At 47.2% G+C, this 12,106-nt stretch overlaps 1 protein-coding gene across 7 annotated transcripts in view; it reads left to right on the plus strand.

Annotated features, from left to right (window-relative positions):
- Positions 1-12,106, plus strand: part of PALM2AKAP2 (PALM2 and AKAP2 fusion) — a 424,157-nt gene that overhangs the window by 286,931 nt on the left and 125,120 nt on the right. For all 7 annotated transcript variants that reach the window (XM_031450167.2, XM_031450169.2, XM_031450170.2 and 4 more), the window contains one exon: positions 11,645-11,730. In XM_031450167.2, coding sequence (XP_031306027.1) covers positions 11,645-11,730 — 86 coding nt within the window. The remainder of the gene's footprint in view (positions 1-11,644; positions 11,731-12,106) is intronic.

The following is a 12,106-nucleotide window of genomic DNA, read 5'->3' on the forward strand; positions in this document are numbered from 1 at the left end:
GCTCATCCTAAACTCATCACTGGGACTCTGCTCACCTCCTGAGAAAGGAAGTTGAGGAACAAGGTAACCCTACCTGAATCACACAGACTAGGGATGGAGATGTTAGCATCTCCAAAGGGAAACTGGGGTGCTATTAACATAATAAGAGGGAATCGGTGTTGGAGAGGACAAAGCAATAATGTCCACTAGGATTCCTTCATTGCTTCCCTCCAGCCACTGTTGTCTTTTGATAGATAGATAGATAGATAGATAGATAGATAGATAGATAGATAGATATTAGTAAAATAACTAGGAAGAGACAAGCTGGAGAGGCAGGAGAAGAGGGAAGGGAAAACCAAAAGCACAAGACACAGATGCTAAGCTGCCTAGATTTTGCCTGTCTGTCCATCCATCCTTCCATCCATCCATCCATCTGTCCATCCATCCATTAATCTATCTGTTGATTGATTGATTGATCTATCTATTCATCCATCCATCTATTAATCTATCTATCTATCTATCTATCTATCTATCTATCTATCTATCTATCTATCTATCTATCATCTATCTATCTATCTAAAATCTAGGGTATGGGGGGAAGGTGTGTGTAGCTCCATGGTAGAGTGCATGCCTAGCATGTAGGAGGTCCTGGGTTCAATCCCTAGTATCTCCATTAAAGACATAAATAAACCTAATTACCCCCCCCCCAAAAAAAGTAAAAATAAAATAAAATAAAATCTGGGGAACTCAGCATGTCTCTTGATTTTCCCATCTCTTTTCCTCCTGCCTCTCCAGCTCATCTCTTCCTACTTATTTCCCCAATTCCGACTTAAAATGCTTAGCTACTGGCTGTCAAATACCAATCTCTCCTTTAAGGGCAAGGAGGGAAGAGAAGTGGAGCCAGCCAAGACCAGATTCCTCATAGCAGCTGAGGGGAGCAGGGGAGGGAGGAACTCACAGTAATAATTTTGTCCCCATCATATATCAAATCACCAGAGTGATCCTGTGTCATTTTGAGTTGTGGGTGCTTTAAAAATTTGCATCTGTGTCCAAGAAAGAAGTAGATAAATTTGCACATGATGGTGAAAGGAGACTTCAGGGTATAAATACTCTGATGCAGCGTTATGGATACATCTCAAAAGTCTGGTCAAGCTTTATCTGTGTTTTAGCTTCCAGACCTCTGCAGTGGATTGAGCCAAACTCCTAAATGGGTTTTTAAACTTGAGAAACATCAGGCTTGTTTGTTTCCAATAACACAAGCACTCCTGAACTGAAAACAACACAGGGTCATAAAACAATATAGTAATTAATTGATGTTTCTTCTGTCTGCCTTCAGCACACTCAGCCCCGCAGGGCAGTTCAGACTCACTCTCTTTAAACAAACCACCATGCATATGTGTGCTTGCGTGCACACACACACACACACACACACACATACACACACACACACACACACACACACACAGAGCCTGCTAAGAGCATTTAGCTTCCCAGCCGGGGGCTTTATTTAGCTTTGTCTCTGGAATCCATCTTGACCGCCTCCTGCTTCCCCATCCTGCATCACCAGTCCTGCTCCTCCTGACTCTCTGACCCTGAGGGGAGGCTCTGATCCCAAGCCCTGCCGTGGACCTGGTCTTGGGAGTTGCCTGCTGCTCCAAACCCATCAGCTGCGAGCCAAGGCTCTCCTGGTTCGTGCCCTGACCCTCTGTTACCCAAGTGGATTCATTGGCCAGGCTGCCTACACAGCAGAAATTGACGGTCTCACAGTTCTGGAAGCTGGAAGTCCAAGAGCAAGGTGTCAACAGGTTTGGTTTCTTCTGAGACCCCTCTGCTTGGCTGGCAGTGACCACCTTCTCTGTGTGTCCTGACCAGCCTTCCCTGTGTGTGCATGCACCCCTGGTGTCCCTCTGTGTGTCCAAACAGCCTCTTCTTAGAAGAACACCAGTCGGACGGAATTAGGACCCACTTGGACAACCTCGTTGTCACTTAATCTCCTCTTTAAAAGCCTTATCTCCAAATACAGTCACATTCTAAGGAACTGGGGGTTAGGTCTCCAAAAGAGTGAATTTGTGGGGAGCAACAGACAGACTAGCTGATGCCCCACCTGCAGGCGCAGTAATCTGCTAAAAAATGGGAACCAGAAATCCCCACGTGGCTGAAGTAATTTCTGCTTAAGAACTACGATAATTGGGCCCGAGGGGGGTAAGAAAGGGACCAAATCATCACCCGTATTTGTAGAAAAAAAAATGAAGTTAGCTGAGCAACCCAACAGAGGTGCTAATTATGGTCCCAACCACGTAAAGACTTGAGAAGCTTCGATTTAGACCCAGGTATCTGCCATTTCTCCCGGCAACACTGTTCTTTGCCACAATCTGTGTTGCTAAACATTCCTGGAAGCCATTTATTTAAAAGGGAAGCCACTAGGTCATCACAGAATAAAAATAATGATAATAACAATTAACTTTGATTGAGGCTTGCCCCCTACCTGGCACTGAGCTGGGCAGTTATTGGCGTCTTTAATCCACAGTAGAACCCTGGGAGGTTTCTCTCGCCATCCTGGTTGTGTAAATGAAGAGAATCAGGCTGGGAGTGGTGAAGGAATTTGCCGTGGTCACTGGCTCTCCTGCCAGTTTGTAAAAAGTTACTAACCAGCTTGGCCCAAGGCAGTTTTTTCAGTGGATGATTTACGTTCAGTCGACTTCAGAAAATCTTCTTCCAAAAAGAATTTGAAGTGGGATTCGTCCATGGCTCTTCTGAGCTTCTTCATGAGGGACACTGAGGGAATGAAACTGGATTGGGATGGCAAACTCAGATGCCATTAAGGGCCAGACAGTTACAAGAGTGGAGACCGAGACCTCAGAGTGGGCAGATTTCATGTGTGAAGGTAATTAGATAGCTCTTGCCAGTTGGTGCTGTGTAGAATGATGGATACTGGGCCTAGCTTTGCCAAATCTTCCCATTTTTTTTTTTCCAAGAGAAACTAGATGTTTGTTTGGATGATCGTGTAAATTCTCATGAATTTGTAAATATTGGCAACGAAGTCATTTAAAACAACAACAGAGCCTTGCAGACTAGACAGAGCATGCCTCCAGGCTAGAAAGGCCACCATGTGTAACTTCTGGGCTGTTGGTTACCCTGAGAACCTTTCTGAACTTTCCAGTGGATTCTTCTAAATATATTCTCCCCTGTATACTTCTGCTTGATTCAGGTGGGTGTTCTGAATGGCTGGGTGAACTCCCACGGGTCACCTGACACCACCCCAGTCCTCCCCTCCCCCAAGGGAAGGAGAGGAAACTCCAGCAGGATGCCCAGAGCTCAGGGCAGAAATGAGGCATCCTAGCCACCTAGCCAGGGAAGGCCTCATACAGCGAGAGACCAGGGCGTTGCTGGAAATCAGATTATCCAGAGAAAACCTCCTCCCAGACGGCCAGCCCCCTAAGGGCACGGACTAGGCCTTTCCATCTGGGTCTCTCCTGCCCAAGCACAGTGCCTAGCACATAGCAGACATGCAAGGAAGGAGGTCGAGGCGGGGAGGGAGGTGACCACAGTTACATTTCTGAAAAATAATGGTGGTGATGATCTGGAAGACAGAGCTGAGCTGGGAGACCTCTGAAAGCCTAAATTGGTGCCCTAGCAGTGGGGCTGGAGAGGATACATCAGACAGGAAAGGTGTGGCCCCAGCTTCCTCAAGTCTCCAAGGGCCACGCTCTCCACTGTACCTTCAGTCCATGGAACCCTTTTCACAGCCGAGAGAGGAAAGGTCACAGCACACCAGCTGGGTGTTTGATCCTCCAAAGAGCCCAGGGATCCTAAATAGCCCCTGTCACCACCTGCTGTTTTAATCATCAGTAGGTCAGTGCATTCCCCTTGCATGGGAACTGAATCCAAGATGATTGCTTGGGTTTTTATTTAATTTTATATCACCTGTTTAGGGGCTCAATATCAAATATCATTCCAGCCTAGTAAAATCAAGCCGGCAAAGCTAATAATTAGGATGTGGTGGAGACTATAACAAAATCTTTTATTGGCCTTGGGGAGGAGCCCCCAAAATGGTGATATCTGCAGATTAACTTGAGAGGAAACCGGGCTTTATAAGCTGTTAGTTCTCTAACCTCTGAGTAGGGAGCCTGTTTGTGAACAGCCCCTTGAGTTTGCTGCAGGCAGCCTGGATGCACAAAAAGGCTTTAATTTCTGAGGACTGGTCCGGGCAGACCAACACAAACCATTTTCAAAATTGGCTTGGGCCTCAAGGGTCTAGTAAAACTCGTTTTTAAACATGACTGTAACCCTTTTTTTGCTCTCATTTTTTGTGTATCTGGAGTCCGCTTCCCCCTTCATATACAGAAGGATGCTTAAAAATTCACCTTTGAGAGTACAGCAGGAGATGGAACAATCAGGTTCCCACCCACGTGTGTACATAAAAGCGTATGCATGTGTCGGGCAGGTCCATGTGTACTCATAACATCTCCGTCTCAAGGGGGTGTTCCTTCTCGCCCTTCTAACCTTGGGCACCTTCGTTAGTGGAAGTGATGAACAACAGCAGAGTGTGGCGTGAGCTTCTTCCAAATCCCAGATCTGCTCCTGATGTGTGTGTCTTGAGCAAATCAAATACCTCTCTAAAACTCATTTTTTACTATCTAGAAAATGAGGGTTAAAAATAATGCCTACTGGGTGGAGGGGCGGGTAGAGCTCAGTGGTAGAGAGCGTGCTTAGCACACACGAAGTCCTGGGTTCAATCCCTAGGACCTCCATTTTTAAATAAATAAATAAGTAAATAAACCTAATTACCCCTCTGCCCCCCAACCCCCCCCAAAAAAAGAAAGAAGGAAAGAAAAATAATAGTGCCCAGTTCATGGGGGTTTTGGACTGTTGTTACCCCTTCCTACCACCAGCCTGCAGGGAGAGTCAGGTGAAATCAGCAAACTGTTTTCCAGCCCAGGTGCTATTAAGTTTCCATTTCATCTTTCCTGCATGGTCGTCTCCCAGATCACCCAAAGTTTGTCGCAGGGTTTTATTGTGGGGTATCTAAACCCAAGGTGGAGCTCAGAGGCACTAGATGATTTTCTAGTCTTAATCCTTTTCCATCTTTCAAAAATTCTGCCGCGCAAGTCACCCTCTGCAGAACTAGATGTCTGTGAGACCCCGCAGGAGACTGCCTTGGAGCTCTTCCTGCAAGAAATGAGAACTGCCCCATCCTCGTTGCCACAGAGAGGCCCTATAAACCCCTAGTAAGTGTTTGCTGAATTGCACTGGGTTGGGTTCAGTGCCAGCCCTGGTGACATCTCTCTCCAGGAGCCCCACATAAAGCCTCTATTTGATCTGCCCACTGGGAGCTCAGAAGCCACCTTGAGTGGGAACCTCCAGGAAGAAAACTTCCCCTCTGTGAACTTCGTGTTTTTCAATATCTCCTCAAGCTTCCTGTTCCCCTATCTCTGAAAACAAAACAAATACTAATCTTTTGGGTGGAAGGAGGCTCTTTGGAGTAGTAGTAAAGTGTTCTGGTTAAGAAGACAACGTCTAAGTTCAGAGTGTTTGGATTAAATATTGGTTCCATCACTTGCTAGTTCAGTGTTAATTTTTTAAGCCTCAGTTTTCTCCTCTGTGAAATGGGGATAATACTGCTCTTGCGTCATGTAGCTGTATTGTGGGAGGACTAAATGAGATGATACCCGTGAAGACCTAGTCCTCCACCCACAGTGCGTCCCCCGTACAGTTTAGCTGTCGTGACCAGCGTTACCATAGCCATGTTGGTGGGGAGAGGAGTAGGGTGGAGAAGTCGTGAGGGCACACTTGGCAAGACATAAAGGTTTTTCTTTGAGTGTCTTTGAGCTTCCTGAACATCTCCCCCTGAGAGACAGCTGGGTAAGCTTCCTCACTCAGGGAGGCATAGGTGGGGGAGGGTGTCCAACAACCTCGGGGTGAGTTTGAGGAAAATGACTCTTTGTCCGAATAGTGGCCCTTTCTTTTTCCCAGTGAGCTCTCCTCAGGGAGAGAAACCAAGAGAAGGGGGACTGCCCCTCCCACCATAGCTTCTAGGGGCCCCTGAACCAGGCCCTTAATCTGTCCCAAGAAGAGAAAGCGGAGCCCATGAACAAGGATGCGCCACCACCTGGAGTGGGGTGAGCTGGGGCGGGTTACATCCTGCCCTGCTCTTCCAAGCGCCTGGGCGGGGCTGCCCTTCTAGAGGAAGCAGGTCCCATCTGTTTATCCTTGGGTGGGGTTTCCCAAAGCCAAGTGTTTAGAGGCAAATCATTGTTCTGAAGTTCCGTTAAGTTTTAATGACCACCACACTGAGAACTCCTCCAAGCACAAAGTGAGATTTTTATCAAACTCAAAGGGAGCCAAAGGCGATTGAAAGGGAGGAGAAGTATCTGGCCAGGTCTCAATTCCAAGACTTGAATGAAAAGGAGAGCCAAGACGCAGTGGGACCCAGGCCCTGACCCCATTCTTTTCACTGTGATCCAGCAAGGTGATTTCACAATGGGTCTCTCTTTTGTCAGTAAAATGGGGTCGATATAATTTGGGCCCCAGGAAGAAATCAGGCAGTCTTGTCTCTGTCGGCCCCAACTTAGCAGCTGCTTTCTGTGGGCCCTTGACACGTGCTCTGCCATCTCAGGTCCTTGGTTTTCTCATGAAACATGAGAGCCTAGGCTCTCGACTTCCATGATGTTCTGTAGCTGTCTAGGTCAGTGGCCTGATGAAGGCTGAGGCAGAGATGTGATGAAGAGACAAGCCATGGGGGATGAGAAGGTTGGAAGCACTGAGAAGGCTCCACCAAGATGCCAGCAAACAAAAGCTACTCTCCCAGCCCAGCTGTCCAGGTCCCTCCACTGGGTCCTCTGTTCTTTACTTCAGCCAGGCCTTGTAGGGCATCACTGGGATCTTTTCCCCCCAGCTCTTCTTAAGATGGTCCATTCCAGCTGCCCAAGCTGGACCTTGTGAGGTGGTGAGGAAGGTGACCCGGAGATGGCTTTGTGACGGCTGAGGGGCATGCATCAGGTGACACTGAGAGGACCTTCTGTCCTAATGAGAAAGCAGCTGAGGCAGCCTCAAGGCCCCTCCCAACTCCAGTCAGTTGCGGAGATATTTACTGAGCTCCCACGATGCTCCAGCCCTCGCTGCCCTGACGGGGGTATGAAGTGGGGGTGGGGTTGGGGCTGGTGAAGGGACAGCCCTGTCTTCAGGGCACACAGGTTCTCACCACCCAGACGTTTTCTGTCCAGTGACTGCCCCTCCAGTGGTTCCTGTCTCTGGGTTTGCTGGCAAGTGACTAGAGCCACCAAGTCTTGCCTGGCTCTGGAGAACAGGACCCATCGATCTGCTGCTTAAGAGTGTAGAGCAAATCAGCTCAGAAGTGGGACTGTTACTGCGACCCACCCAGGCCCTGGGACTCTTTGCTCAACAGAAATTGTTACGAGGCCAGACAAGAACTGCAGGCAAGGCTTTCTGGGGGCTCGTGGTACGGCGTGAGGGAGCGAAAACAAGAAACAGGGGCCCTTGCTCGCTCCCCAAGAGGAGCCTCTTGGGTCCTTCAGTGGGGTGATAACCAGGGGTGGGCCCACGGGTTGGGCAGGAAGCATGGTTTAGGCGGTCTTCCCACCCTCTCGGGGGTACCGTGTGCAGGGGTCACGCTCAGCACCCTGTGCTTCTCCGGGCACCTCAGAAATGGCGTTTGGTTTGTGGCCTTTCTGTACCCCATTGTTCCTCATTGCCCCAAGGGCGCCTGCGTGCAGTTATTTTTCGTCCCTTATAGTTTCTTTATATTCCGTTGCTGGGGGAGACGTCGGTCCAGGTGCAAGCACTCCAGTGAAGGGACCCAGGTCCCAGCCTATCAGTGCCTCCGCACCCTTTCTTTTGTGTTCGTCTTTTCTCCTTTGAGCACTCTCTGCTTTACCCGGGCCCCATCCTGAGGTTCCCATCCCCCAAGCCTGGCTGCCCCAAACCAACACTTCTCATTTAATAGATAGACACCGCGGGAGACTCACTGGCTATCGGGCCCACTCCCTGCCTTCAAGGGCTTACAAGCTGGTTGATAAGGGCCCTCAAGGCAGCGCTGATGAGCAAATGCCATCAGACAGACACCCTGGAGGGCTTGCCCTGCTCGGGCCCAGTAAGTGGGGGTAATGACCGGGGCTGTGAGTTCACAGCGGAGGGAGGAGGTGGGGATGTCACTCTAGGGCTAAGACCAAAGGAGCTGGCTCTGGAAGGCAGGGCTGAGTCCCGGCATCACCTGTGCATTTAACTTATACGAATTCAAGTGTCTCTTCCTAACTAAAATAATGAGAGAAAGAGAGAAGTGAAACAGAAATTGTAAAAGTGTCAGTGATTCTGCCCACCATTCCAATCTATGTGCACGTCCTCTTGTGATGGACCCTACTGGTTGCCTGTGCGACAGCCATCATCAATGTCTCCCCTTCTTTTTTTGCCAGCAAAGATTCTGTTTTGTTCCTCTGTTCATCCTCTGGGTGGCTATGTGCTCAGAGAAAGAAGGCTGAGACCCTCACCAACCGAGGGGGTGAATCTTGACTGACCAGCTCCAAGCCGGTTTTGATCATTCCATTCCCGTTTCCCATGACTGGTCTAGGAATAGGCTTGTGCTTCGTTCCTTACAAGTGAGACTTTGGAGGCTGGTGTATAGGGTGCTTTTGTGGAAGGCACATTTACCCCTCCCTTCTTCTGCTTCTCGATGTTTTTATGACACGTGGAACTGCTGTGTCTATCTTGGGACCACAGAGGAAAGTCAGAGAATTGCAAAGAGGTCAAACTGAGGCCACGATGCCATGGAGCCATTGAATTAATCACCTCTGGTGCCAAGCTACTGTGGGTCTTCTTGTTACATGAGCCAGTCAATCCTCTGGTGTTTAAGCTTCTTTTCAATAGGCTTTGTATTACCTTTGGTTAAAAGCACTCTGAATCATACACCTTGGGCGGGGGGTGGGTATAGCTCAGTGGTAGAGCACATGCTTAGCATGCACAAAGTCCTGGGTTCAATCCCCAGTACCTCCATTAAAAAGAGTTAAAAAAAAATCATACACCCTAGTTTGAGGATAACAAGGGAGATGTTAATCTGCTCTTCCTGACATCTGTCTCAGCTCCTTGTATTTCTGAGCATCTCCAAACATTGAGAAACTCTGAAGTTTCAAGATCTGTAAGTTTTTGTACAACATAATCCTTAGTACAAGCCAGAGCATCATCTGGTACTTAACAAGAGAAACAGTCTGTTCCAAAGCTGGAACAAAAGTGTCTCTGTTGGACTTTCTGAAGTCTGGTGCTACATTGAACTGTATAGGAGATTTAAAGAATTTTCAAGGGCCGTTTTGACCATTGCAGGTGTGTGTATCTTTTGTCTTTAGAGCCTAAATCCTTCATGAGATGCAACTGACCTGTGCAATCAGCACTGGGCACAGTGGAATAGAGTGGCCCCCAAGTATGGGCCATTAAAACCTGGTTGAAGAGACGGTGTTTAAATGGTAGGTTTATTTAAAGGATAGAACACAGATTTGTCTAAAGAACTCTCTCTAATGGGAACTGGAGGTTGATGGGGGAGAGGCTCCTTTTTTTTCCTAAGGCTGTTATGTAATAAACAGCCCCAATTCTGTGGCTTAAAAAAATAAAGATTTAGTTCTCACTCATCTTACGTGGCCACTGTGGGTTGGCTGTGTCTGCGCTCTGTGTTACCCTCGGGCTAACAGAATCCCCACTCTCTGTATTCACCGTGCTGGAGGGGAGGGGTGCTCTGGAGGGTCCTGCACCAGCAGTTAGATGCTTCAGCCTGGAAGTGACAGATGCCACTGCTGCCCACACCCAGCAGCCAGAACGAGTCACACAACCTCACCGACTCTAAAGCGGCTGGGAAATAAAGCCATGTTATGTGTCCACAAGAGGAAGGAACTGGGAGTATTTGATGAACAGAATTAATGACCACCACAGCCACCCACTTTGTCCAGTGATCTATCTAAAATCAGTGTGGACTGATGGGCCAGAGCAAAGCTTCGCTCTCTCGCACATTAAGAGTCTGTGCTGACTTGTCTTTCCCTGTTTCTTACTCTGCTTCCACCTTGTGATGGATGGTGATTCCAGAGGGTCTGGGTACACCCTCCTGGGCGGTCATGTAATTACAAACAGTTCTTATTTCACTACCTGATTTGTCCAGTTGATCCTTAGAAAAATGCTGGAGTATAACCGTCTTTCCTGGACACGTTTCTGGTTTCTTGGTTTAGCATGGAGGCTGGTAAAGCACGTCTCTTGAGCCAAATCTGGCCCAGTGCCTGTTTTTGTAAATAAAGTTTTATTGGAACCCGGCCATGTTCATTTGTTTATATGCTGTCTGCGGCTGCTTTCTGTCTTCAGTGGCAACTTCAGATGCTGCAACAGAAGTAGTGTGACCACAAAGCCTAAAATATTTACTGTGTGGTAAATAGAAAAAGTGTGATTTAACATAATACTAGACAGTTGAAATTTAGAATTTGGGTGATTCACACAGGCCTGCCATGAATATTGCCCTTGAGTTATCCTTAGGGAGAATTATGCAAGGAAATCGATAATACAAATTAATATTACACAGACAATTTTAGCCTATTTAGGAAAACAATCTTTTCAATGCTTTGGGCTATGAGCATTCATACCCAGTAGGCAGTTATACCAGTAATAACATTTGTATCTGCTAATTAAAGTGGACCCTGAGAAACTCTACGAAGTATTTCTTTTTTAGCTTTAAGATGACTTTATTTTCAATATTGTCTGAAAAAATATATTAGTCATTGCTTCAAACTTTTCACTATTATAGACCATTCCACCTCCATTCACGCACATAAGTGCCTCTAAATTAGTGTCGTTTTACTGTATTGTGTTCCTGGGGATTTCCAAACCCCAGGCCCTTGGTCTATTTTTTGAGGTTAGAAAGAGCAAAATCTTGTATCTTGCCGGATGTCCACTCTTGGAGACTGTCTGACAGTTTGAGAAAAAAGGAACTAACATGTATTAAGATTCAGGGAGAAAGTGTTGATAGATTTTTTTAAATATTTTATTTATTTATTTGTTGTTGCATTATGTAATTATTTTATTTTGGCAGGGGCGAGGGAGGTAATTAGATTTATTTATTTTTAGAGGAGGTACTGGGGATTGAACCCAGAACCTCATGCATGCTAAGCATGTGCTCTACCACTTGAGCTATACCCTCACCCCTATAGATTTTAAAAGTGGGTGTAAACTCTCAGTTATTTCCAGAAAGTGTATGGAGTCTAGGACAGTGAATAATCTGGAGTCATTTCTACTGGGTGTTGAATTAGATTCAGATGAGCATGCTTCTGTGTTATGGGAGCCAGTTTAAGCCCCAAATAAGACCTTAGTATGAGGCCTGGATTCTGGAGGAGTTTATTCCAACCGTCTCTACTCTGGACTAGGAAGAGCATTGTCTGTAAGATACAAGATTTAGACAATGACTCCAAACTTGGAGATTAGGTTAAAAAAAAAAAAAATACAAGGTGCTGACTGACCACACTTCCAAAAGGAAGTTCCTGGTAACTGCCAGGCAGGTAAATGATGGATAATCATCAGTGTCCTTTGCAAGTCACATGGGATTGGACTCTGTGAAAGGACAGTTAGGGGTCTCTTTGTGCCGGCTGAATGCACTTGGCTCATAGCACTGCTTTGGGTTTTTTTTCAGGAGTCGGGTGGGAGAGTGTGCTGCTAACAAGAAATGAGGTAGCATCGGAAGCCACAGAAACACCCAGCGCAGACATGACTATCAAGGTAAGAGAGACTTTCCCTACTGTGAGTTTCCAAGTGCATCCCTTGATGGAGGAGAGCCTCTGGCAGACTTCGGGGGACAGAATGAGCACAGCCCCTCACGCTGCTGGGGCTCTCTCTCTATTCACTGAAGTCAACTAGAGTAAGACTCCCTGAAATTCAGGATGGGGACTAGGAAACCACCTGCAAACTAGCATCCAAGACTTGTGATTTCCAGTGGACCGGTTGCAGGGTCTTCAGTGAACAGCGACATGTAGATGGTCTTTGAGCACTAACCCCATCGGGACAGTGAAGCAAATCTGAAAATTCTCGAGCTGAGAAACCAGGCCCCACTGTGCATTGTGAAGAAAGGTCAGAGAGGCATAAAGTAGCTTTGATC

The sequence above is a fragment of the Camelus dromedarius genome, chromosome 10 (genome assembly GCF_036321535.1).
Source record: "Camelus dromedarius isolate mCamDro1 chromosome 10, mCamDro1.pat, whole genome shotgun sequence".
In the NCBI taxonomy this organism is placed as follows: domain Eukaryota; kingdom Metazoa; phylum Chordata; class Mammalia; order Artiodactyla; family Camelidae; genus Camelus; species Camelus dromedarius.